Source organism: Desmodus rotundus, chromosome 9, assembly GCF_022682495.2.
Source record: "Desmodus rotundus isolate HL8 chromosome 9, HLdesRot8A.1, whole genome shotgun sequence".
NCBI classification, from domain to species: domain Eukaryota; kingdom Metazoa; phylum Chordata; class Mammalia; order Chiroptera; family Phyllostomidae; genus Desmodus; species Desmodus rotundus.
This window is the reverse complement of record NC_071395.1, coordinates 35,825,113-35,852,997: the sequence shown is the minus strand read 5'-3', so window position 1 is coordinate 35,852,997 and position 27,885 is coordinate 35,825,113. Positions and strand designations below refer to the sequence as shown.

At 44.2% G+C, this 27,885-nt stretch overlaps 2 protein-coding genes across 4 annotated transcripts in view; one reads left to right on the top strand and one right to left on the bottom strand.

Moving 5' to 3' along the window:
- Positions 1–10,311, bottom strand: part of NUGGC (nuclear GTPase, germinal center associated) — a 44,122-nt gene extending 33,811 nt beyond the window's left edge. For 2 of the 3 annotated variants that reach the window (XM_045202498.3, XM_024568837.4), the window contains exons 1-2: positions 9,924–10,051; positions 2,115–2,203 (exon numbers count right to left, since the gene is read on the bottom strand). In XM_045202498.3, coding sequence (XP_045058433.2) covers positions 2,115–2,157 — 43 coding nt within the window. In that variant the 5' untranslated portion in view covers positions 2,158–2,203; positions 9,924–10,051. Of the gene's footprint in view, positions 1–2,114; positions 2,204–9,923; positions 10,052–10,199 lie in introns of those variants that run through there. The other variant, XM_053911202.2, reaches the window with a different exon arrangement.
- A 3,436-nt stretch (positions 10,312–13,747) lies between these two features.
- ELP3 (elongator acetyltransferase complex subunit 3) overlaps positions 13,748–27,885 on the top strand; it is an 88,235-nt gene continuing 74,097 nt past the window's right edge. Inside the window, exons 1-5 of the mRNA XM_024568564.4 lie at positions 13,748–13,831; positions 16,920–17,019; positions 19,907–20,045; positions 26,204–26,274; positions 27,044–27,107. Of these exons, the coding sequence (XP_024424332.1) occupies positions 13,813–13,831; positions 16,920–17,019; positions 19,907–20,045; positions 26,204–26,274; positions 27,044–27,107 (393 nt within the window). The 5' untranslated portion in view covers positions 13,748–13,812. The remainder of the gene's footprint in view (positions 13,832–16,919; positions 17,020–19,906; positions 20,046–26,203; positions 26,275–27,043; positions 27,108–27,885) is intronic.

Genomic DNA, 27,885 nt, shown 5'->3' with positions numbered 1-27,885 from the left:
TGCATAGATGAGAATAGAAATCACCAAAAAGCAGGTCTTTGTTGTTCTGTGGATTTTGTCACTTCAGTGGTTTCCCTTGGTTATGAAGTAAATGGCTGGGAGGGTCCGCACTCCTCGGGAAAAGGTATAACCAAAACATTATGTTTTGGATTGGTTTTAGCAAACACCCCCCCACCCCAGCAGTTAGAAAGGGGCAATGAGTAGGTCTGGCCCTGACGCAGTGTACCCCTGGGGCTGGCTTGAGCTTCGGAACTGGCTGCGAGGTGAACAGGAAGAAGAGTTGATTCCCTGAAAGTCTTAACACTCTTAAGGGCAAGAGGCCCCCAAACTGAGAGCGACCTTGGAGAGACCATCTTTCCTGGCGAACCACAGAGGAGGAGCTCCACGTGGGGACCCGGGGTGGCAACCCGGAGCACAAGGCCCAGCCTCTACTGCGGGGAGACGAAAGCCTCCCAGACAACTCAGGCACCCTTCCCCCTCTGCCCGGCCTTGCGTCCCAGCGCCAATCCTGCTGGTCCTGGAACCGGCTCATGGCCCAGAGGGTTGCAGTGCAGAGGTCGGTGTTTGCCAAAGCCTGCATCTCTGCCACCACAGCTCACGCAGTGGCAGGGCGTTGAAAGAGCTTGTACTTCAGATCCTTCTATCTCAGACATTCTAACTTCATGGTTAAGCTCAACTCAAAGAATTCATCCTGGCTCAACCGAAGGCCTGCATTGGAACTAAATATCAAATGGCTGCTGGCTCAGTGGCTGGAGCTGGGAAGGAAGAGGCAAAGAAGAGAAGAATATGCCGCTCAGGCCCACAGGCCAGCTGCAGTGTGGATTCCAGGGTGTTTCCACCATCTGTCTGCGAAAGGAAAGTGCACGGATGTCGGGCCTTGATCTTGCCTTTGTAATGCAGGAACTCTTTTGTGTAAACAATGTCCCACGGTACCTTAGCCACGCATGTAACACAAGGTAAAGTCTCCATACCTGCAGACTTTATTTCAACTTTATAAGCCCTGGCAATTAATCCGATAAAACATTGGAAGCTTATTTCTCAGCTGGAACAAAGGTGAAGAAGTCAAATAAAACTGCAGGGTTTTAAACCTTTTCTTCAATTTCTAAAATGAAAAACCACCTGGAAGGTGGTTAGAGTATTCCACCTTTGATCTATACCATTTAAGGGAAGGAGAGAGTATTCCACCTTTGATCTATACCATTTAAGGGAAGGAGAGAGTATTCCACCTTTGATCTATACCATTTAAGGGAAGTATTTTTCCATTAAATCATACCTGAAACGAAGTGGCCTGAACTGGCACATCTCTTACTATTCCCTGTAATTGTCAAGTACTCCCCGGCCTTTGCAGCATCTCACACTGGCCACGGAGAAAGCAGTGGGGGTGGGCGGGGGCCATGCAAAGGAAACTTTAGTCTGCCGCTGCTGCTGCTGCTGTTGCTTCTTGCTGCCACAAGATGTCACTTTTGAAAACTGATCCCAAAGAGCCTAACCCCGGGATGTTCCGGTTCACTGCCATGGATCTTCCAAGCAAAACAACTTCACTCCTTCAGTGCCAAGTTCAACCATGGCACTGATTGCAATTCTTTTGGTTTGCGTGCCCAGCCATGCTTCAGATGCTAGCCACTACCCAACTGACCCAGAAACACAGCGTCCCTTGCTCCTAAGCCTCTTCAATTCTCCAAACACACAGGATGTGATACTGCCGTTTTCTGCACCGAGGGGTTACTCCCCTCATCTTCCTAGGGAAGGCTCCTTCCTTGGCTCCAGGGACCCTGCACCCAGACTTGTAGGGGGGGCACCGTCACTGACTCCAATGTGATTCACCCTACATCTCCCTTTGTAAGGAAAGCAACTGAAATGATTCTTGACCCTTTTAAAGGGGGGCGGCAAATTTACTTGCTGGTCAGACAGTCCACTACCTTATGAACAGGCTAATTTAGTGGCTGGTGAACACTTTATTGTCATTCACTGTTAAAAGGTGTCATGAGAAAGCAGCTTCTGAGTAAAGAGCACGGAACAATGACTATAGTTAAACAGTCTCAAACCCTTTGCCCTTGATCCTATGAGGGTAAACGGTTCTATTTAGTCTTCAGTGGATGTTGTAGGGATGTTACCTGGGTGTGGCTCCTGACCCACCAAATCCTCCATTTCTGCCATTTCCTGTTATGTAAATGCCTGCTTTCATCCACTTGGGAGAACCAGCCTAAAAATACATACAAAGTGGGGGTGGGGGGAGGGGGGAGACAGCAGAAATTATAAATACAAAAAGCAAAAAACCAAAATAACATATAAATCTGCTTACGCTTTGTTTCCCCAACTAGATTCCAAAGCCCAAAGGGCAATGACCATTCTACTTATCTTTGAATTCCTCACAACACCTTATACGCTACACATTAATGTAAATATGATGAAAATTAATCCTTGACCATTGGTTTTCTTTTTTAAAAAATATATTTATTGATTATGCTATTACAGTTGTCCCATTTCTCCCACTTCCCTCAACTCCATCCTGCCCACCCCCTCCCTCCCACATTCCCCCCCTATAGTTCATGTCCATGGGTCATACTTATAAGTTCTTTGGCTTCTACATTTCCTACACTATTCTTACCCTCCCCCTGTCTATTTTCCACCTATCATTTATGCTATTTATTCTCTGTACCTTTCCCCCGTCTCTCCCCCTCCCACTCCCCTATTGATAACCCTCCATGTGATCTCCATTTCTGTGGTTCTGTTCCTGTTCTAGTTGTTTGCTTAGTTTTCTTTTGTTTTTGTTTTAGGTGTGGTTGTTAATAACTGTGAGTTTGCTGTCATTTTTACTGTTCCTATTTTTTATCTTCTTTTTCTTAGATAAGTCCCTTTAACATTTCATATAATAAGGGCTTGGTGATGATGAACTCCTTTAACTTGGCCTTATCTGAGAAGCACTTTATCTTCCCTTCCATTCTAAATGATAGCTTTGCTGGATACAGTAATCTTGGATGTAGGCCCTTGCCTTTCATGACTTTGAATACTTCTTGCCAGTCCCTTCTGGCCTATAAGGTCTCTTTTGAAAAATCAGCTGACAGTCTTATGGGAACTCCTTTGTAGGTAACTGTAGGAAGAAAGAAACATCCAACCAGAAAAGAATGAAGAAACAAGAATTCGGAAAAATGAAGAGAGGCTTAGAAACCTCCAGGACGTCTTGAAACGTTCCAACATCCGAATTATAGGGGTGCCAGAAGGAGAAGAGGAAGAACAAAAAATTGAAAACTTATTTGAACAAATAATGAAGGAGAACTTCCCTACTCGGGCAAAGGAAATAGACTTCCAGGAAGTCCAGGAAGCTCAGAGAGTCCCAAAGAAGCTGCACCCAAGGAGGAACACACCAAGGCACATCATAATTACATTACCTAAGATTAAACAGAAGGAGAGAATCTTAGAAGCAGCAAGAGAAAAGGACACAGTTACCTACAAAGGGGTTCCCATAAGACCATTGGTTTTCAATACTAGTTGTAGCCATAGAACTTTAAACTGATATGACCTTTCTATTCATCTTTAAGACAACTCATTCTGTAATGAGAATGATCTCTAGTGGCCAGAACTGTGAAAGTGAGGTTATGTAGCTCTGCTGCTTTGGTGACAGCGGTGTCGCCATCCGGGAAACCCTGAGCCTTGTGCCGGTGAAATGTAGCCCCAGCAGGTCTCAGCAAGAATCTGACAGATGGATGGAACGCTGGGTATTCCTAGGGTTCCCTGGAGTTGCTTTGGGGCACTACAGAGTGAGGAAGGAGAGGTATAGTAACTAGGTTCTCTGGATCTTCCTCAACACCCCACCCCCACTTCAGCCAGAAAGACACCCTCACTGGGAGCCATGTGCAGCCCCATAGCACGGGGCACCTGCAGCAGGGAGAGAAGGAGAGGAACATCCAAAAGCAGATGTGTCAGATCCAACCCGTCTCCAGTCCACCAGCAGACAAGGCCTGGGCGTGGAGGGAGAACAGGACCCACAGAAAAGGCTTAGAACAGAGGGCACTGCGCAGGCCGGGTGGGGACATGCTGTCCTGGACCTTCTTTGTCTTCAGGCACAGAAGAGAATTCAGGGAACAAAGTGGGGAGCACTGAAAGTGCTTACTCCCCGTATCTGATGTTGCTATGTGGATCACTCGGCCGTGTCATTCAAAGCGGAGAGTCCTCAGCCCTTCTGAAACATGCAAAATCCCACCTGATCTGTCAACCCTCATTAGACTCATAGGCCGTTAGTTAGGGAGGCTGTGCCTCATTTACATATTAACCCCAAACGAAGATCACAACTCCTCAGTTGAAACAGCCTCTTGCTGTTAGTTTGGCTGGTGGATATTAACTAGCCAAATGGTTTCTCTAGTTGGTGGGTGTTGTTGAATGGGATATGAACCCCTACTATGTGCGAGGTCCTGAGCCTCAGGTCCTTATCTCTCCATTACTTATCTTGCACCCCCCACTCAGACCACCCCAATTCCTTACAGCTCTCCAAGGCAGGGTATCCTATGGAACTCCCCTGCATTTTAGCACATGCCATCCCTGCTCCGTGGGGGACCCTTCCCCTCTTCTCGGTGAATTCCTACTCTTTCTTCAAGACCCTGTTTTAGCTTTTCCCCGGTGACACTGTGTGCTGATTCCCCACCATCCCCTGGTGTGTCACCAGCACTCCGAGCACACCGCTGTGACTGTGCTTACTATGCTTATGTCTCTCCCTCCTTCCGGAGCCATGAGCTAGGCAAGGCACACTGCATTCGCTTCAATGTTGCATTTCTATCGTGAAATGCAATGACTGACAATAAATGCTGACTGAATGAATGAAATAACGGGAAGCTTTTGATGAGAGTCTGCACCAAAGGATGTTTAGAAACCAAATTCGTTTTTGATGTGATTAGAGCCCTGACTTAAGGTGTGTAACAGAAGAGGAACAAATAGGCAGGTGTGCAGATAAAGCAACAGCAGTAGTGAGGACTACGATGAATGGGACTGGAAATGTTTAACTTGAAGAAAGGAAGACACAGCCAAAAGCAAACGATGTGGAAAGGACTCACAGTGGTCTTCAAATATGTGACCTTAAAGCTGTATATAAAAGAGGTACTATGCTCGTTTTCTATGGCCCAAGAGAGGATCACCAGATCTACCAGGTGGAAGGTACAAGGAAGCACGTTTTGGCTTAACGTTCCCTAGTAGCAAGAGTTGTCCAAAATGGAATGATCTTCCTTGGAAAGTAATGAATTTTCTGCTTCCAGAGGAATGTGAACTTAAAGTGGTATGGGCACCTAATAATGGCATTGGACTAGATGAATTTTAAGGCTACTTCAAATCCAAGAGTCTGTGTTATTTGAAATGTTCACCGGGAAAGCTAGTAGTGGAAGCACCACCCTATGAAGTCACTCAAATTCATGAGACATACGAGCAATTCCTAGCTTGAAATGCTGAGTTAGAATTGCTAAGCCGCATTAACCCCGAAGTGCGTTAGAAGAGAACAGGGTAGATGAGGCGTAATGTGCACAAAATTACAGTGATGCCTATCAGTAGCCTTCTATACAGCACCAAGAAGCACCTCCAGGGAAGAGACCCAATGCTTTCTGAACACAGGAGCTCCACGAGCCACAGTCACGTGAGATGTGAGGATCACATCACAGTGGGCACAGGGAACACAACAAACGTGTGGCCCTGCGGCGGAAGCGCCACTGCAGACCGCCCGGACTGCCTGTGATCCGACAGTGAAGCTCCAGGAAGAAACAGGGGAGTCGGAAAGAAGGAACAGGTCCGTGTCACCACCACTCAAACACCGAGACTGACGGAGGCCCTTCTGTCAGAGAGGGAAGCGGGTGCTGAGCAGAAGCACCCGTGTTCACCGGATTCTCCAGATTCTGAAATGTGGGCAGTGGGTTGGGCTCCCTTCAGAATCAGAGGCGTTTCACTTAATCGGACTTTATTTACCAGATCCGCACATTCGACGGCCTCCCCGGGCGGTGAGCATGCAGCTGTCCGAGGTTGGATGGGGTTAGGCCGCGCGCAGTGGAGCCACCGAGCTGTAGGCCTCCCACTATCGCAGCATCTGTGGTACCCGTACTGAGCCATTTGAAATTCGAAAAAACTGGAAATTATTTGAGTTGTGCTTGTGGTGAATTGGGCTTTAAATTCCTCCTGCCAATGTTCAAAAACTGGCAAGAGTGGGACCATTTGATTGGCAAACTAAGACCCTGGAAAATGGAAAGGGATCGATCATTTACAAAAAGGCTAAGGAGGCAACATGAAATGAACTTAAGTGCTGAGCCCTTAACAAGAACCACCTATACACAAAGATACCAGTTAGTAGGAAGGGGGGAATGGGGCACAGACACTCAGGGCACAGTCATCGGGGTGACTAAGTGGGGCAGTGGGAAGGGCAGTACGCTGGGAATCGGGGTAGTGCACACGGTTCCGGTCTGGCTTTGCGACAGTCGCGGGAGCTGCAGGGCCCCCAGCCAATCTCTTCATCACTCTGGGCCTTAGTTTTCCCACCTATGCATGGAAGATGAAACTAGTCCTTCAAGTGTGATGGACCTCTGGTTTCACTGGGTGCCAAGAAGATTAAAGTTCTTATTTTGAAATGACACCTATCGTTGAAACCAAGACTGTAGTGATAACTAGGGCTCTTGTGTAATAAAAAAATGGCACAACTGAGATGACTGAGTTTAGGTTTGTTTCGCTCTAAGGAGTAAGTAGCTCATAGGCGCACAGTCCTTCTTCAAATCCCGTTGGAGTTCACTTTCCCCCAAAGAGCGGCCGTTAATGATGGTGAAACTTCGTGAGAGTTTGGTTTCTGTGGAGAAGCAATTGATAACAGCCCATATGTATGGCTCACACAGGCACGCTTTTCATTTGTGGTTTAGTTCACTTGTATTTCAACTATGTGGTTAGCACTTAAGCTTTGCTGTTAGTACTTATTTGAATTCATGTGCACCTCAGCCTAAAAATGGCCTTTTACACAAGCCCGTCTGCATATTTAGCTCGATGTGGGAAGGTTGCACAGAACCAACTTCCTGCTAAATAATTATGACTTTTGACAGTTATTCTTGCTTCTCCCACTTTCTCTTTTGTTTGTTTGCTTATGGTCATTTTCTTAAAATAACATCACAGAGGCCACACATGGGCGATAGTTACTCCCACACGAGCACAGAGAGCAGCCTCACACAGTGCAATTGCGTCAAGGACACTTTGGTGCCCCTTCTTTTATGGATAGGGACACTGAGGCCCCGAGAGGGGAAAGAACTTGTCCCAGGCCCAGAGTGACTCCGAGTGCAGTGCTCTCTTCATTCCGTCAAGCAGCCTCTAATAGGCAGTGTTTAAACAAGGCCTCTGGCGCGTGAGTAGGACAATGGAGGGGACAGTGTGTACAGATGAGGGGCCCCTTCAAACGTATGACAAAAGCATGTGGGGAATGAAGGCTGTTGAATAGGAGGGAGCAGAGCAACTTGATAGAATTGTCCTTAGAGACTTAAACTGAAGCTACTGCCTGAAAATTCTTCAGAGGTAAAACAAGCCAGAGTGTGTGTGCGTTGGGGCGGGGAGGGTGGGGGACTGAGTATTACACTGCCACCGCATTTGTTCTGGGTCTGACGCAGAATCGAACGTGGTTATTGAGAACTACCAACATCCTTCAGTCAGAATCTCATCTCACCCTCCCTTGCCTAGCATCATCCACTCCTCCCGGCGTTATTCTTGCTTTCCTTTCATTTCCATTCACCCCCCACCCCAAGGCAGCACTAAGAGGAAAAAAATCAAAATGCTTAAATTAGCTAAATTCTTCAAGGGGCATTTTGATCAACTTTGGTTTATTCCCTATTTTGAATAAATGTGAGAAGTGCTAGGTACATAGTAAGCACTGAATAAATATCTGCTGAATGAATGATGTATATCTTTTAAATGTCTCAGACGTTAAGATTAATAATGGCAGAAATTATATTCGGTTGTTCATTCATTCATCCGACAAACACTTGTTGAGGGTCTCTGTGCACCAGGCACTGTCCTAGATGCTGGAAACACATCAGGGAACAAAATGGCCAGCTGTGTGGACACCCAGGACTCACACCCCAGATAGCGAGTGGCACAGGGAAAGTTATTCATAATTTGGAGTCAGAGAGCCTGGATTTGAGGATCCTGCTCTAGTACTCAGTGTAACACTGGACCAATCATCTGACCTCTCTGAGCCCCGGCTTATTCTCATACGGAATGAGAATATGAAAATACTATACCCAGAGTTCCTTGTGAGGCTTACATATAGTATTTCACACAAAGTTGCTCTATAAACACTTAAGCATCTGTACAAGTGTTATTTGTTTTCACAATATTTGGTGAAGACAATTAAACTAAAAATCGGGGCTAGTATTTACCTGAACCAAGTCTATTTCCTGTGGGGGGACAGATGCCACCCTGACTGATGAACTGACTCTCACTCTTGTCCCCAGTGACCAATCACCTTGAGGCTTCTATCCCATCTTCCTTTAAGAGTCTTTGGTAAAGCCCCATCCCCTTCCACAGAAAGGTGACTTAATGAAATAAGGAAAAGGAGGAGATTCTTAATAAAACGATGAAATGTTGATGACATTTAGGATGTATTTCCTTTTTTAAAGGTTTCAGTAGCTTTGTGTTGGCAACATTTCCTAATGACCCTATTGGGCGTTGCACTGCTTTTCAGACTAGGTAAGTCCCAAAGGAGCGATTTAAACACCTAAGCTTAGAAGCAAATGTGAAACCAGGGCCTTCCACCCCCGAGGGAGAGTTCTATTTTCACCACGGACACGTCAGCTGAACTGTGCAGCAGCAGAAGCGCAGCCGCCAGAGGCAGATACATCAGAGGCGGCCCTTGAGTGACAGGATTTTCTACGTCCTTCTCCCCCAGATATTTTCATAACGTACTTTATCAGAATTTGAATCCTCTCATATTGCTCCCCCGAGCCTGCCAAAGTTAATGAAGTGTAGGATGACATTAACACCACCCCCAGGACGCCTGCAATCTGTGTTTTCTTTGGAGAGGAATGATTCCTAACTTTGCCTAAGATCATCTTATTAAGTAAAATTCAACTAAACCCTGCTCCTCCAGACTTCTAGTTCATTGGCCTTTACACAACCTTAAATTTACTTAAGCAAACAAAAAAGTAGAATTCACTTTCCCTCAAGAAATGATTTATTCTGTGAAAACCAAGAGAGGGAGAAGAAACAAATCCTACACAAAAGAAAAAAAAAAATTCTGCAGGCCGTGCGGAGAGATTGCCTTTCAGAGAAGGCAGTATGGAAAGGGGCAGGGGGTGGGGGGAACGATGAGAAACCTCACCAATGGAGAAACCTGACAAACACTTGCCTCAGCCAGGTGAGCAAGATCAACATCCACAGTCCTAAGTCACGTTCAGGCATGTACTTTTGATAAGATGTGACGAGAACGGCACTTTAATTCTACCTCCCTAAACCCATAACTCTAGTTTAATCATGGGGGGGGGGACCCAGACAGATATCAATAGAGGTGAATCCTACAGAATATCTGATCTGCGCTCCTCCAAACCCAACCAGCACTCTTCAACCCGACAAGGTCATCAAAACCAAAGGCAGTCTGAGAAGCTGTCACAGCCCGGAGGAGCCTAAGGAGATGTGACAAGTAAACGTGATGGGATATCCTGGATGGGATTCTAGAATGTCAAAAGGACATTGAGTAAAAACTAGGACAATCTGAATAAAGTAGAGCCTTTAGTTAATAATAATGTTATAAATGCATTGTAACACATACATAACAAATACTAATGTAAGGTAGGAGAGGAGATTGGGTGTAGGTTATATGGAGACTCTCTGTACTGTCGTCTCAATTTTTCTGTAAATCTAAAGTCAACTTAAAAAAAAAAAAAACAACCATAAGTTACAGCATAAATGACACAAAAGGAACCACTTACCCGATGTCACTTTCTCTGCTTGGGCTGCAGGAGTCCACAGTGGAGAGGGTGGCAGTTTCCCTGCCTTAGCACAGACCTGTGGGACCGGCTCGGGCAGGCAGCCCTTTGTGGCCACGGTCACAGAGTTCACATTTACACAAGCGGAAGTGAAACTGATTTGCCATGAGAGCGCTATTTACAAACAACCTCCTTCCTCAGAAATTGAATTGTGCTATTTCCCCCCTTTCATTTAAATTAAGTAGTATGTGAATTGGGGATCTTACAGTCTTCTCTTACCTATTCCTACAAGCAGGCAGATATTAGTTATGTTTCCTTTTCAAGTAGATGGCAGCTTCCACCCTTCAGCATCCTTTCTTTGAGGGTGAGACTTATCTCGATGGATATGACTTACTTGAGCATACAGGAAAAAGGCCCCAGTCCTAAAAGAGACAGAACACTGGTTCCTACAGCCCCAAACACAAGACCACTGGGAGAGGTGGATGATAGGAGGTGAGGAAGATAAACTTGATACAAAGTCTTGAAATTCACCGCAAACCAACAACTTGGATTATTGGATTATAGAAATGAGTCATACAGTTTTCAATAACTCCTTCTGGAATTTAAATTTTACAGTTATATTTAAAACAAAACAAATATTTATAAAATGCTGTCCAGAAGAGAAGAAAGTAGAACCAGTTCCACTTTGCTGTGTCTTGCCAGCGAAACAATCATGTGAACTACAGGCAAAGACCTTTTTGTTTTTTTTTAAACTTCAACTTCAGGTAGTGGTCAACCTTCCAAGGCAGACTCAGTCATTACTAGGATAACCCTCAGTAACTGTAGGTAGGTTTTTAGTCCAAAGGGAGAATTCAGAAGACAAAGAGGTCAAAAAGAATTAAGGATATTTAGACTGTGGTCTTAAAAATTGCTTTGAATTTATGTCAAGATGGTGTGCCTTATCCAACAGAAAACCATAGAAATATCAATATAAAGTTTAAAACAAAGGAAAACCAATGTGAATACCATCATTAGTGTTGGCTCTTCTCATCGCTGGGTAAAATCCCACCTTATGCTTATAATCGTGTCCCGCATGCTTAGCTCTCCCTCTACTGGCTGGCTCTTGTCTCAATAGTCATCAGAGGTACCTAATAACGAAAATTAATTTTGCTCATTTTTAAAGCTTCTTGGATTCTTTACGATGTTCCTTGGTACTTGCTCTTAGACACCTGAATGCTAGGTCTGTTATAGGCGTGGGGAAGCTTACCAGGCTGAATTTTCGTTGCACTCACTGGAAATAGTGAAGCAATTGAAACAGAACACCCACAGAGCCCCACCGTCACACCCAACCGCCGATCAGCACCTGCACTCACATGTTCCGCCTTCCACTTTGTTAATAGATTCACCATCCACGTGTCCATCAGAAGCTAATTCCTTCCCTTGTGTCCCAGATTTCATCCCCTCTCTCCAACTGCAGGGCTACGCAGAGTGCTTTCCCCTCTTCTCTCTCTCTTTTTAAAAAGATTTTATTTATTTTTAGAGAGGGGGGAAGGGAAGGAGAAAGAGAGGGAGAGAAATGTTGATGTGAGTGGGAAACATCGATTGGTTGCCTCTCAAACACACCCCAACCGGGGGACCGAACCTGCAGCCCAGGCATGTGCCCTGACCTGCAATCAAACTGGTGACCCTTCACTTTTGTGGGGTGACACCCAAACAACTGAGCCACACTGGTCAGGGCTCCCCTCTTCTCTTAATTCACCAAATTTTCACTCTGCTTTGGATTACTCCTAGAGGCGTACAGACTTGCTGTTAATTGTTCCATTTTAATAAACACACAATACCTTTGGCCCCAGCTTCCCTGCCAGCTACTACCCCATTTTTCTGTGGTTCTTATAGTCAAAACCGCTCCAAAGAGTTGTCTAAACTCACTGTCTCAAATTCCTCTTCTCTCAATCTATCATAAACCTACTCCAGTCAAGCCTTCACTTCCACCATTCCTTAAGTCCCCAGTGATCCTAGTCAATTTGCAGTCCTCATCCTACTTGACCCATCAACTGCCTTTGACCCAGTGGATCCCTGCCTCCTCCTTAAGACAGTGTATTCACTTGGCTTCCAGGTAACCACACCCTTCCATTTTTTTCCCCACCTCCCCAGAGGCACCTCCATAGCTTCCTCTGCTGTTTACTCCTCTTCTCTCCTCAATCGGATAATACTAGATCACCCAAAGCTTAGTCTTTGGTCTCTTCCCTCTCTTTTCCACATTCACCCTGTTTTGTGGCTCTAAATTTCACCTCTATGCCTGACTCTCAATTGGTATCTTCAACCCCAACATTTTCCATGCCTTACTGTTTGCCAAGTATCCCAAACACATGTCCAAACTGGCCCCCCTCGTCGTCCCTTTAAAACCCCACTGCACCTACAGCCTTCTTAATTTCAGCTAACAGCATAGTTCCAGTTCTTTGGCCCAAAAGCTTTGGTGTTACCCTTGACGTTGATGTGTCTTTCTCATATCCCACATCTGATCTGTCAGGAAGTCTTGTTGAAATTTTCAGAATATGGTCAGAATCTGAATACGTCTCACCACGTTCACTGCTTACTACTACGCCGGTTCAAATTGTAATCATTTCTAACCTCATGCAGTGCTTGCCAATGTTGCCGCACACTGGAGTCACCCAAGGACCTTTAAAAAACACTAATGGCTCCCGCCCTGGATATTTTGATTTAATTGGTATGGAATGTGATCTGAACATTGGGATTTTTCACTACCCTCCAGGTTGTTTTGAGGTGCATCGAGGTTTGGGTTTCACCTGGTATGATCATAGCCATCTAACGCATCTCCCAGGCTTTCCTCTTCCCCACTCCCCACGGTCTATTCTCAACACAGCAAATACAGATACTTTAAATTATAAATCACATCATATCTCTACTTAAAAACTCTCCAATCGATCCCCGTGTCACTTAGAGTAAAAGCCAAAGGCTTTACAATGGCCTACGAAGTCTTATGTGAGCCACACTTTGCCCCACGCCACACTCCATCACTTCTCTGACCTCCATTGAATGAACTCAGGAAGTCTGGAGGCTTTGCTAAAAATAAGTGATAGAGATTTATTCACGGGTCTTGGAGTTTGCAAACTAGAATCACAGCTAGGCATAAAGCCAGCAATGTTCCAAAAAAAGAAAAAAAAGTTAAAAGCTGTTGTAGCAAAAATTCCTGAGAATTATTGGTCCTGCAATCTTAGCCCAGGATTGGTCCAGGACGGTTATCAGTCATAAGTCAGGTAATCAGGATGGTGGCTGTCAGGTGGTCTGGAAGATGGGCGTCGAAAGTCTGGTCACATCCAGTGGTCGGGATAACGAATGTCAGGTGGCTCTATACATGAGTCCTTCTGGGGGGTTACCTAGAGGTCTGGCTATCAATGACTTGTGCCTTTTATGTGAGACCAAGGTGATCAACTGGCGTCAAAGCCTGCACCTCAAACTGTTCCTTGACTCCTGCGCGATCGCTTCCAGGATCTGAGTGTAGTTTTCATGACACTAGCACGCTCGTCTTCACGCGATCTCCACGCTTGTTCCTGCCCAGTCTCCTTTCCCTTCTTTAGAGACCTACGTCCACACTCACTTAGGGCTCCTGGCGCAGCCTCTGCAGTAAGCTCCGTCCTGTCTCGGTACTAGCCGAGTGCTGCTTTTAACGCCCAAGGATTAGGTCCTAAGCTTTGCCCCGCCTCCTCCGGTCCCGCCGGACGCCACCGAGGGGCGGGGCCGGCCTGTAGGCGCACCGCCGTCGGCGAGCAGCTTTACGACATGCCGACTTTTGTTTTACGACAAGCGGGGCGCTTTGTGGCTGTCAACTTTCGCCGTGTTCCAACTTGGCACGCGCATTACCAGAGGTGGCGGCAGCTGCGACGGCGGAGAAATGAGACAGAAACGGAAAGGTGCGTAAAGGGAGGAAGAGGAAAGGGGGTTGGGGGCGCCAAGGAAGGGGCGCGCACCTGGACGGTCCAGGGCTGAACCATTTTTTTTCCCGCGGGAATCCGCTGCCTTATCCAGAGCTCCGCCACCTGGAGTCAGTCTTTTCCTCGGCTCCCGCCCCCTGCCTTTCCATTTTACCTATTGTGCTTTTTAAACCAACACACCCTACTCTCTTCCTTTTTGGCAGTCCGTTGGTCTCTTTTCCAGAAGTAGCACAGAAAGCTCTGTTGCAAGGTATGACCTCCAAGTAGTTAACGTGGTCGGTCGATTTAACTTGTTCTCGGACTATTATTTGTTAGGTTTTTTTTTTTTTTTTTTTAAGAACACATTGCACGGGGAGTTTTTTATTTTCCTGGTTTCCCCCCCGCCCCCAAGCCGTAAGTTGAAAACAACCCCGAATTATCCTTGAATTCTGTGGAACAGTTCTGTGCGTTTGTATTACCTCCGGCGTCAGCGTGGAGCAATTCCATCTTCAGTTTCTCAGCAGGATGGAGTCAGATTGCAAATATTTTCTCACAGGTGTTAGTCTTTGCACACTAATTTGAGCAGTCTAATAATAGTAACTGCCTTTTGTTGAGGCTTTGCTAATAATTTTGAACTCGACACCCTCTCCATTTTACCAATGAAGCTGAGATTCAAAGAGTTAAATGACTTTCCCAGCCCAGAATTATTCTTGGGACATGGAGCTGATTGGTCAGGCTGTCTCTGTGAACAAAAATAAATAAACAAATAAAAATAACCTGTTAATTACTATGTCTCTTGACATCAACTGCAGAATTTTGAAGCAACAAGTGTCCTAGTTACCTTCAGTTCTCTTTGCCATCCGACCCCATGTACCCCAAAATCATTGGTCATCTTCTTCCTCTAACTTTCTCCTCAGGCAGGCCAGACAGCTTTCCACTTTTAACTTCATGTATCACCAAACTCTATTAGGTCTTAGAAATTGCCTCTTGACATAGTGCATTCCTCATATTCTAGCCACCATCCTCCTAACCCACCTTAATCAGTAACTAAAATTTGAATAGTACTTTGGCTTCCATAGACGTTATTTCAGTTGATTCTTTCTTAACAGTGGTCTTGTGAGATGTGTATGTCTGTATTACCCAGTTCTGCAGGTAAAGAAATGGAGCTTAGAAGTCGTTGATCTTCCCATTGTCACACAGCCAGTAGGGGTTGAGCTACAGAGGGAGCCTGTCATCTAAGATTTTTACTGCACATAAAACCCATACATCTTGGGGGTTTTTGTTTGTTTGTTTGTTTGTTTGTTTTACAGCATTGCCTTTCAAGAGCCTTTTACTTAGTATCCAGATTTTATGTATTTTCATTTTCTGAATCATTTTTGTATCCTCATTTTCTCTACATATTTTCTTTAAACATTACTTTGATTTTTGACTTCCAAACTTGGGAATATGTAGTTCTCCACTGTCGTTTGGACTCCATTTAAATGTCTTTGCCTAGTAGCCAGCGTACCCTGTAAGCCATTCTATACTGAACTTCATCAGAAAGCCTGTGTTCTGGCGAGGCAGTGCTCCTTCATACAGATAGGTCATTCCTCCGCCCAACGTTGTTCCTTCTGAATTGCCGTCTATTTTGCCTGTCCAGATCCTGCTCTTTCCTTAAAGACCACTGTGAATTTTCCTCCATAAAGCCTCTTCGTACTAATTTACTTCTCCAGTTAATTCTTGATATGCCAAAGGGCTATACAAGTGGGTTTCAAATCTTTATTTCATCACCTGAGTCCTCTTTACCCCTCCAAATAAATGCTTATGCAGAAACTCAATATTAAACAGGTGGAAGCTGAGCTGCTTGGTTGAAATGGAGGAGACCCTCCCTTTCCATCCTCTCCCCCTTCCTCTGCCTCCACTACTGGCCCTGCCCCCGTTACCTGGCCCGTGAGGTGCCCGTGGGACTCTGAAGTGCTGAGTTACATGGTTTGGAAAGCAGTTAGCCTTCCACTATAGGTAGACTTTTTTCCTCTTGGATTGTTGTGTGTTGGCCTTGCCTCATTAAGTTAGAGGTAGCTTGGTACAGTGAAAAAACCATGGCAGTTGTGTAGAAAAGACCTGGATTTGAGTTTTAACTGTGCCATTTACAGTGGCGTCTTAACTTGCCATAGTTTTTCACATCTATAAAGTGGAATACCAGTATGGTGTCCCACTTCCGGTGTTATGAGGTTTCAGATGAGATGAAGTAAGTGGAAGGGCTCCATAACTGCCAGGTTTTCTCACCAGTGCTGCTTCCTAGTGACTTTATTATCACTGAACATTAGCTTTCCTGCGGACAGGAAGCGTGCTTGCTCACAGCTCCCAAGCTGAAATCTCAGCTCTCATCGCTGACGAGAGAGACGGATGTATTTTGCCCTGAGGAGAAGAGCTCACATGGGCCTGACTTGAATCGGTGCTGGTCCTTGAATGAATCAGCCATGATTGCAGGGATGGGATTGTGTAAGAACATGTCAGCTTCTGCTGTTGCCTTTTAGATAAGAAGGGGGCCTCAGTTGCCATGAGAGGGTTGTGATGGTGGACAGACTCTATCTTAGAGATGCATTGAGATCCTTAGACGAGTATAAGCCCACGTCTTTTCTATTACAAACTAAATACTACTAGAGGTACCTAGGGTTGAGTTTCACCTTTACCTCTTGATAGCATTTTCATGGGACAGGCAAATATTCCCGTTCTATCTCACTCTGTTCTGAGAATCAGATGTACTCACATTTGTAAATGTAACTACAAATCTGGAGATAAAGGGAAGCTATTTTAATTACTTGGGCCTTTCCTGTGCAATCAGGTTCTTTCTCCTCATCGTGTTTGTCTCTATCATTCTTGTGGTGTATATGCTTCTAAGGTGAGCTCTTCCCATATATAGGTGAAGCCATGTTTGTTTTAAAATATACAAAAAATATGATATTGTTAGCAGGGGTTTAGTGTCTTGTGAACTTGAGCTATATTTGCATGGTTGGAATGATTTTGGAAAGAAAACTGCTAATAAAAATGTCTTTACTGAATAATGCGATTTTTTTTTTTTTTACATTGTTAAATATTATCTTTCCAGGAGATCTCAGCCCTGCTGAGCTAATGATGCTGACCATAGGAGATGTTATTAAACAACTAATTGAAGCCCATGAACAGGGGAAGGACATCAATCTAAATAAGTAAGTGGAGCCCCAACTGGTGTGGCTCAGTGGGTTGGGTGTCCTCCTGCAAAGCAACAAGTTGCCAGTTTGATTCCCGGCACATGCCTGGGTTGGGGGCGTGGGAGAGGCAACTGATCGATGTATCTCTCACACATTGATGTTCACTCCCTCTCTTTCTCCTTCCCTGCCCCTCTCTGTAAAAAATAAATAAAACCTTTTAAAAATAAATATGTGGATCTATAAAATAGAAGACAGTCTTACTCTTAGGTAGTAGATCTCTTATAAAATTATCAAATTCTGCCCTGGCTGGTGTGGCTCAGTGGATTGAGCGCTAGCCTGCGAACCAGAGGGTCGCCGGTTCAATTCCCAGTCAGGGCACATGCCTGGATTGCAGGCCAGGTCCCCAATGGGGGCCATATGAAAGGCAACCACACACTGATGTTTCTCTCCCTCTCTTTCTCCCCTCCCCTCTCTAAAATAAATAACATCTTTAAAAAAATTAAATAAAATTATCAAATTCTACTTGTTTTCTGTCTCATGTTTTGTTTTGTTTTGTTTTTTTACTTGAGAATTTAGCTTTCAGCCCTGCCCTGCCCCCAGGTGTTTACTGTATCCCAGTCAGTGTTAGTAGTGCATTGTACATATTAGCTCAGTTGATTCTTTCAAAAACTGTATGATGCGGGTACTCATCATCATTTGACAAATGGGTACCATGAGACAGAAAGGTTAAATAATTTGTCCAAGAGCAAATAACTAGTGATGGGCAGGGCTGGGATTTGGAATTACGCCGTCTGTTTCCAGAGCTACTGCTCTTCTGTGGTACGTGACTTCATATTCTCCTTTCCTTCTCTGCTCTTACCTGAAGTCTCAGAGGAAGCAGGAGCTCTCTTCCAGGAAAGCCTCCCTTGATCTAATCTAACCCTTACTTACTTTATAACCTCCTCAATGTATTCCTCCACTTCTCCTCACATTATGTCCAGCTTATGTCCATCATATGTCCAGCTTTGGCTTTGCTGCACCCTCAAATAAGAGTGGTCTTTCACCTCTGCCTCTGTAGTTCTCACTATGTGTTCACTTTATAAATCTGCCTTAACGAAAGCATTCTCTCCCTGCCCCAGGCTGGCGGTGATCTAATCACCATGTGCTGACCTTTTGTCTGTTACTTGAGATACTGTAATGTTTTTCCTCTTCCTTGGAACAATGTGCTTATTTAATAAGCATTTGCTAAAAGAATAAATAAGTATCCTCTTTTGGCTATGAAGACATATTTTAATCTTTTTTGCGTACCATGTCTTTAGCAGTTTTTTTCTTTTTGTTGGCTATATTCTTAATTATACATCTCATTTCTACTTCCTGTACATTTTTGTCATTCTCTTTAATTTAGACATCTAAAGCTGGCATCTTCCTTAAAACCAGTTCCCACTGAGGTGTCCTCTTTGATTAATTGTTAACCTTCACCCACGCTTGAAGCTAGTGTCGTCTTTGAATCTCTTTCCGTAGGTCCAGGTAGGGTCTGAAGTTGGCCTACTCTGTCTTCTTTATGACTCTCACGGTTACCTCCGCTACCAGCTCCCATTCCATCTCTTTAAACTTAAGTCTAGACCGCTGCAATCGTTTATGCTGTTGGTCCCCTTTCATCTCTTGCTGGATTGACTTTCCTTTGTCTTGTCTTTTATTACGCCATTTCCCTGTGTAGGGACTTCAGCTGCCCCCACAGCTCATGAGGTTGAGTGCAGATTCCTCAGCACATTCTGTAAGGCCTCTCCGTCTGGCTTCAGTTCACTCTTCCGACTTTTCAAACTTCTGTACCTTTACATTGAAAACCTTTTGCCTTTGGTCGAGTTGGTCTACCCATATTTCTTAAAAGATGTGTATTTTTAGTTTTGCATCTTCACACAGCCATCCCATTTGCTCTCAGGGTCGTCTCCATGTTTGCACAGAATGTATGAAGCCTGTTCTTTTTTCTGTCCCCATTTTCCAAGGATATCTCCCCAGTACACGTTGAGTTACTCTCTTGAACGCTGGAAGCACTCATTGTGTGTGTGTGTGTGTGTGTGTGTGTGTGTGTTTTACCATACACATTTAGTTTTGTTCATGCCTGTCTGCAAACATAGACCATGAAATGACTATGCCTTATACCTCTTCACACACCAAGTACTTAGGTGTTCTCTTGTACATATCAGGTACTCAGTTAACATTTGTAGAAAATGATGGAAACACCTCAGAATATTTTCAGATGGGTTAAAAATGAGAAGTTGAGGTGACAGTGTAAGGAATGATTCGTCAGGGATAAAGTTACTTCTAGGGGTGAGGATAGGGCTATACTCAGGAAGGGGCAAGCGGGTATTCGGAAGTTCTGATCATATTCTGTTCTTTGAAGTGTGGTTGCACAAGTGGTTGCTTTATAATTGTTAAAGTATATTTATATGTTCTGTTATGTGTACAGTATTTGCATTAGAAGTTTTTAAATACTTCCGCACAGCCGTCCTTGGTTTGGTCTCAGACAGTGGTTTGCAGCCAGCTGTGATCTGCCCATCCCGCAGATGTTCGGCAGAGCCTGGAGACGTTTTCGGTTGTTGAGCAGGAAGAGGAAGAGCTAGTGAGTAGAGGCTAATGGTGCTGCTCCACGTCCCCCAGTTGTGCTGAACCGGTCCCCACGACGGAATTCGTATTTCCAAATGCAGTAGTGCTGAGGTTGAGAAAAGGGTAGAATGCTTTGAAGCTGTGCCCCTATTTTGAACGACACTTACATGGTGTCACTGTCTGGGCCCGTGATGTTCACAGATGTTAAAGCCACCATTGTCATCCAGTGAAAGGACTTGATGATATTATTTATAGGTCATCCTTTTGGTAGCTCGTCCTTGAAATATTGTGATCCTGATAATGCTAGATGCTTTACTTTCAGGGTGAAAACGAAGACAGCTGCCAAATATGGCCTTTCGGCACAGCCTCGCCTGGTGGACATCATTGCCGCAGTCCCACCTCAGTATCGGAAGGTCCTGGTCCCCAAGTTAAAGGCCAAACCCATCAGAACTGCCAGTGGGGTGAGTGCTTTAGTTCATGTAATGTTGACTGTATCTGTTCTGCCAGAAACCCCTGCCTCCATGTGAGACCCAGGTGGTGAGGTGGAGGTGAGGGGATTCAGACAGGTATAATCTGGGTATGGGATAGGTGCTGGAGTGGAGACATGTAAAGAATGCTAGCAGAGCACACAGAGGGGGAAAATCCTTTGTGCTTAAAAGAGTAAATGATGTTTTGTGTCTCTAAAAGTATAGATTGAGGCTTGATGACTTTGACAGTGTGATATTGTTGGTCATATTAAGCTTGTGGCTCAAAATAATTGCTGTTTAGAAAAGGCACTGTTAAAAGGTAATTAATGGTGTAGTCCTTCCGTAGATGGGGGCCGTGCAAGGCTGACACGACAGGGAGTGCGACGGAGTCCCGAGGACGGAGACATCCCTTCGGTCGAAGGGACCAGGGGAGCCCAAAAGCGTGGAGCTTGCTTGACATGAGTGACGTCCATATAAGCAGGGAAGAGTAGGCTCGACCAGCAGCGGGAGCACGGGCACAGGGAACCGGGGCACAGAGTGGAGATGACAAGTGTGGTGTGTGCGGGGACCAGTGAGGACACCAGACTGACTGGAAGTGATAATTCCTTTGGGAGAGAACTCGGGACGTTGGATTGAAAAGTCTACTTGTAAAAGGCCTTAAAGGTCCACCAAAGAAACTGACAGTAGGGAGCTACTAAAGATTTTTGAGGAAAGGAGTGGTATGAACAAAACAGATTTTCAGAAAACTACTTTGGATACAGGATGTGGGGCAGGTTGGAAACAACAAAACTAGTTAGGGTACTCTTGGTTTGAGCTAGGTGTGAAGTGGTGAGAGCCTGGGTCAGGGTAGGGGCTCTCAGAGGACAAGGATGAGTGTGAGAGATAGGGTTTGGGCCCTCTGAAAATGTGGAACCCAGAATTGAATTCTGTGTTCCTGATGTGATCTAAGACCGTCATTCTGTTATTTGAAAGAGGATGTTACATTTCTAGTAATTGCAGCTTGAGTTGCCTTGTTTGGGGCCATATCTCCTGGATTATATTCCATTTGTGGCTAATTAAGTACCACCAATCCTGGTCGTTTCTGCTTTGTACTTAAGTGCTTTTATTTTGTTTCTACCTGGTGTAAAGGCTCTTTAAAACCAGCATTTCCAAACCTCTCACCTCCCCCCTTTTTCCACAAAGGGCAGCCACTTTTAACTCTTAGCTGATCACTTGGCATTTACTTCCATACATCCCTAAATCATATGCTTATAGATTTTCTTGAATTTTGGGGTTTTGGCATTATGAATGAGCCTTCCACTACGGATGACAAAGATTGAGCCACCTTTCAGCCTGATACACTTGGCTTTTGTAACACCATTCTCTGTGCTCCTCCTCCTGCCTCGCTTCATTTCTTTGAGGGCTACTCTTACTGTGCTTGCCTCTAAAAATTGGTCGTTTCTGTGGTAACGTTATTCATTAACTCCCAGCTCTGACTTCTCCTCAAGCCAGGCTCACACCAGATCACCTGTTAGACACTCGCATGTAACCTAACCCAAACTCATTCATCCTTCTCGTCCATATTAGTTCCCAGTGCCCCCGTTCACGCAGTTTCCAAAAGACAGGAGACGTGTCATCCATTTTTACCACCACTGGTATGAAGGTTTTGGTTTTTATTATTTCCTGTTGAGATTATTTCGTTCATTTCTGAACTGGTCTGCTTTGTCTTGCCTGCGCCAGACCTGTCTTCTGCAGTGTCACCAGAGTGATCTGTTCAAACTGTCACAAGCACACAGCTGATGGTCCTTCTCTACCTGCTGCACATCCTAATCTCCATGCTTTTATTCCTGCTGCTATCTGGTGGGGTTTTGTTTTCATTTTCATTTTTTTATGGAGCAGTCTTAGGTTTACAGAAAAATGGAGCAGAAAGTACACAGTTTCCATATACTTCCTTGTCCTTCTCCCAGATTGCCCTATTATTAATACCTCACATTGGTTTGGTACATTTGTTATAATTGATGAGCCAGTATTACTACATTGTTACTAACTGAGGTTGATGGTTTTTACATTAGGATCACTCGTAGTGTTGTGCATTCAGTGGGTTTTACCAAATGCACAATGCCACGTATCATATGGAATAGTTTCGCTGTCTTAAAACTCTCCTGTCCATCCTGTCCTCTGCTCCAAACCTCTGGCGACCACTGGTCTGTTTCCTGTCTCCACACTTTCACCACCTCCAGGGCATCACGTGGTTGGAATCAAACAGTGTGTACCCATTCATTTCAGTTAGCAGCATGCATGTAAGGTCATGTCTTTTAGTAGCTTGATAGTTCATTTGTTTTTAGTGCTGAATAATATTCCACTGTCCATGCCACAGTTACTCTATTCGTTCACCCACTGAAGGACATCAGTGGCTTCCCATTTTTGGCAGTTGTGAACAAAGCCGCTCTGAATACTTGAGTGAAGGTTTTTGTGTACTCATGAGTTTTCCGTTCATTTGGGTACACGTACCTAGGAGTGTGACTGCTGGGTCATGTGGTCAGACTATGTGCAGCTTGTAAGAAACTGTCGAAATGTCTGTGCCATTTTGCGCTCCCATCAACACTGAATGAGACTTCCTGTTGGTCCACATGCTTGTCAGCATTTGGTATTGTCAGTGCTCTGGATTGTGGCCATTCTGATGGGTGTGTGCAGTGCTGTCTCGTTTTCATTTGCGATTCCTGAATGCCATATGATGTTGAATATATTTTCATATGTTTATTTGCTCTCTGTCTTCTTTGTTGGGGTGTCTGTTTAGATCTTTTGCCCTATTCCTAATTGGGTTATTTGGGGTTTTTGTGTGTGTGTGTGTGTGTGTGTGTGTGTGTGTGTGAAGTTGTAGGGGGTTTTGTATATTGAAGATAGATGTCTTTCATCAGAGAGGTATTTTACAAATGTTCTTCCAGTCTTGTCTGTGGCTTGTCTTTTTATTCTCTCCACAGTATCTTTCTCGGAGCAGAACTGCCAAGTTTTAACGTAGTCCAACTTACCGGTTTTTCTTTCGTGAGTTGTGCTTCTGATGTTGTATGTAAAAACTCATGGCAAAACCAAAGGCCACCTAGGTTTTTCTCTGTGTTATCTTCTAGACGTTTTGTAGCTTCGCATTTTATATTTAGGTCAGTGACGTATTTTGAGTTTGTGTTTGAGGGTTGCTTTTCTTTGCTGCTGTTTTGTTTTTTGCTTAAAACACCATGATGGTTAGTCTTTCTTAGTAGCGTCACTATTACTTACAACAATAGCTACTATATGTTGCCCACCTATTATGTACCAGCCACTGTGCTGGTATGTTTTCTAATTTAATCCTCACAACAGTTTTGAGAGATAGGTAAGTATCGTCTTCATTTTCCAAAATTGGAAAATGCACAGTAAGGGGCAGAGAAAAGATTTATACCTACACCTCTCTGGCCAACTCCAAAGTCATTGCTTACTTTAAAGTCAGTACTGATAAAGTCATTTTCTACTTTATCCGTAATTGTTGAACTATGTTAAACAAGACTACAGGGTTCCTTAGAAGCCCTACCATGGGGAATAGCATAGGGAAGCTATGGGAGCGGGTCTCATCTCTGCTTCACCCAGGGCTGTTGCTTTTAATCTTTTTCATAAATTGGGGTTCTGAGTAAAATGTACTTGAGAGGAGAGTCCTACCACTTAAACAAGGTTTGGAAACGACTGCATATTGCTTCCTTGGCCCCTAGCTCGTTAGCCCAGGTGACGCTCGCTCAGCATGGTCGGCAGCCCCTGGGAAGGCTTTCCTCACCCCTGGTCCTGGCTGATTCATTCCTTTCATTGGGCATTCTTAGTGTTTTCTACATGCACGTGGAATTGAAATAGCCTGTTTCTTTTTAAAAAGTGCTTATTGTTGACGCTACTACAGTTGTCCCCCTTGCTCCCCTTTCACCCCTCCACCCAGCCCACCCCTGCTTCCACAGGCAATCCCCACACCATTGTGCATGTCCATGGGCTCCTCATACATGTTCTTTGACTAATCTCTTCACCTTCTTTCAGTTTATTTCTGTATGACTTGAAGTTTTGCTAGGCAGTATGATTTGAGAGGGCAGAAGCAATGCATTAGTATTTTTGAAGTCTCAGGCCCCACCTGCTCTGTGTAGCTCAGAACCTGGCCTGTCTAGTCAGCCCTCAAGAAAACCTTGTTAAATTAGATTGACCTCAACAGTGGTATATGTGGTTGTGTCTCATTTTAAATAAAAACATTTGTTTGAAACTATTAGTTTTTAATTCAGATCTGAAAGTATGTGTATTTTGGAGGTTCTCTAGGTCATTACTCAGTGATTTAAGTTACACTTTTAATAATTTTTATTGTGAAAGATAATCACAAATTTACAGGGAAGTTGAAAGTCCAGTACAAAGAACGTTTTCCAATTCAGCTATTTAAAGTGTTAGTTGTGAAACCGATGCCTTTGGAAACTTCGGTGCATATTTCTTACACACAAGGACATTTTCTTACATTGCTGCAATACAGCCGTCAAAATCAGGAATTTCACACTGAACAGAACTTACCTAATTCTCAGACCTCATTCAGGTTCCACCAGCTGTTTCAGTAATGACCTATAAGACCCAATTTAGAATCACATGTTGCACTATTCAGTTATCATGTCTCTGCGGTCTGGACACTTCTGTGCTTCCTTGATTTCATTACCTTAACACTTGAGGATTTCAGGCGAGTTACACTGTAGCATGTTCCTCAGTTCGGCTTAATCAGATGTTTCTTCATAATTCGACTCAGGTCTTGTGTGTTTGGCAGGAAAATTACAGAAATGATGCTGCATTCTCACCGTGCCCATCGGGGGGTCGTCCCCTCTTTTCTGGTCCCTGGCGCCGTTCTTCATGACCACGGTGGAGTCTGACAGGCTGCTCCTCTGTAAAGTTACTCTTTTCCACTTCATTGTTAAGTTTTGTGTGGTGAAGTATTTTGAAACTATGTAAAGATCCTCCTGTTCCTTATCAGACTTCAGTTTACTTATTCGTTTATTTGTATGAATGGATTAATGGTTTCCTATTTCGTGGGCTACAATCATTATTTATTCTGATGCACAAATTATCCCAGCTTTGACCAGTGGGAATCTGATTTCTTTGTCTTTTATTTTTCTTTACGTGTTCCCATCATTCTTTGAGCAGTTTCTAGCTCTCGGTCATAACAAAATGTTGCAGGCTCGTCTTGTACTTTTCTTTGCCCCTGGAATGAGCCACTTCTCTCAGGAGTCCTGGTTTCTTTTTGTAGAGATGGGTGTTTGGAGCCCAAGGTTGGAGTGCCAGATAGGCCCACTGCTGGTAGGGTGCTGCTGTTTCCTGACCCTCTCTGTGGGCCAAGCTAGGAAATACATGTGTACACATACATGCATGCATGTGTGCATTCACATACGTGTTCATAACACATTCACACCCGTAGTTATTGTGTATCAGTCTGTTGAAATCAGTGAGTTCACAGTAGTACCTTCAGTTCCATCCAGCCCACAGAGTTCATTCTGGTTCCCTCCCTTTCCGTATTTATAACTTTCTTCTCCGACAGCAAGAAGCCTGGCTTGCATTCACCTTAGTGTGTGCCTGTATTTGACTGACTGCTCCTCTGCGTAACTCATCTGTTTCCACCGTCCCCTCCCTTCTCAAGCAGACACTCTCCTTACCCAGCCTGGGCTCTGAAAACCCCTCTGAGACTGTTTTGCACACACTCTGTGAAGTCTAGCTCCTAGTTTAATTGTCTCTGCTCTGAATATTGAGATCTATTGTGTCCATGAGGAGTTTGAGTTAAGGTTAGGGTTAGATATAATTGTACAGAATTGCATATGGTAGCTTTTTTCTCCTAGGCTATTTTAGTAAAACAGATCAGAATAAAAATCACTGACTTTAAAAATTACTTTATTGTAAAACACAATACAAACTAGTATGACAACGCATGTGTACATTTTACAGAGATCAGTGTTATTTTCAGATCACACTGACGAGAGATCACCCTGGTGCCCACTGCTCAGCCTCAGAACCACAGCGTTACCGTGGCCGTCGAAGCCCCTCGTGTGCCGCTCTGATGGCACTCCTCTCCCGTTTCCGAGAGCGAGCCCGCTCCAGGGCTTCCTGTCGGTGGTTCCACGATACTCTCTGAACCAGCCTTTCCTCTGCAGATTGCTGTTGTGGCGGTGATGTGCAAGCCCCACAGGTGCCCACACATCAGCTTCACAGGAAACATCTGTGTGTAAGTAGGGTGGGTTTGATTAGTTGTGCGGGTGTGTTTCAGTTCCACTAATAAGTCCCCCAGAGCCTCGACTAGTGCATGCAGGTAATAGTTAAAACTTTGATTTAATAGATTCATAAGTTAGTTCTTTGAAACAAGCAACCATAGATAGGCTATTTGGATGCTTTAAAAATGAAACAGGTTTTAATTTGTTCCAATGTACATAGGTTATATAAAACTCAACCATTCTCTTAACTTCAGTAGACAGTTCTGTTAACTTGATAAATGAAACATGGCAATTCCAAATGTCAGAAATTTTGAATAAATTTGGGTCAGAAAAATATCAAAGTTATGTTTATAAATAACCTTTAAGATTTTAAAATTTAGGTAATTGGAAAAATTGGCAGAAGAATATGCATAATTCCAGGTAGAAGGATTAAGTGGGTGAATAATATAAGAATAGTTACCGGCATAGTTACCAGTAGAGCACTGTGAATATCAATCCAAACTTAGGAAAATTTAGGTCCTGCTGTTTGCCCCTAAAAGCTTAAATCTCTGGAAGAATACTGGCTGCAATATTCTGAAAATGACTGTAATAATGTTCCCTTATATGTTCATCTTGTTAGTAGAAAATGTATCTTTTATGATACTGCAAAAGTAGGCTCTTCTGTTAGGATTTGCGAAGGAAGTTTGTTTGATGTCTGGACTTTACGGGGACAGCACATGTTCGAACTGGCCTGTGGAAGCAAGTGTTGTATCTGACATCTTCCTTCTTGTGTTGTGCTGGCAGATACTGCCCCGGGGGACCTGACTCAGACTTCGAATACTCGACACAGTCTTACACCGGATACGAGGTAAAGTAACGTGAGGTTGTCTTGAGGAAATGTCACTTCACACTCCACCTGGAATGTGCTTTTACAAGTACTAGCTTTTTAAAATTTTTATTTTTCCCTGATTACAGAAATTATTCACCAAATACTTGCTGAGTATCAACATTTTTCTAGTCACTGGAGAGATACTTATGTAAGCATTTGTTATTAATATATATCAAACATAAGTGCTTTACAAGTTTACACCCTACCAGTAGCATTTTGAAGGTAGACAATATTATTCTGGTCTTACAGATAAGGAAACAGGCCTAGAAGTCTTAGAACTCACTGCTAATGAGTGACAAGCCAGGTTTTGAATTCTGTGCTCCTCAGTCACTACATTGTACTCCCCGTGTGTGCAGCAGGGAAAAACACAAGGTCCTTGTCTTGTGGGACTTACATTCTAATAATGGGAGACAGACAGTAAAGAGACATGCGAGAAAAAATACCAGGTACTGGTAAATGCTAAGCAGAGAAGTCAAATCATAAGGTGTAGCTGGGCGGATACTTTAGCTATGGTGGTTAGAAAGGGATTCTCTGAGGAGGTGATATTTCATTTGAGTCCTGCATGACAAGAAGGAGACTTTCAAGAATATCAGCAAAGAACGTTTCTAGCAGGGGGAATGGCTAGAACAAGGAGCTGTGCTAGGAATGACAGTGGGGTTCTGGAGCATGGAGGGTAAGGGGAAGAATGAGATTGGAGAGACAGATGCCGTAGTGGTTCATAAGCCAGGCCAAGGAGTTTGGGTTTTGTTATAGGTGT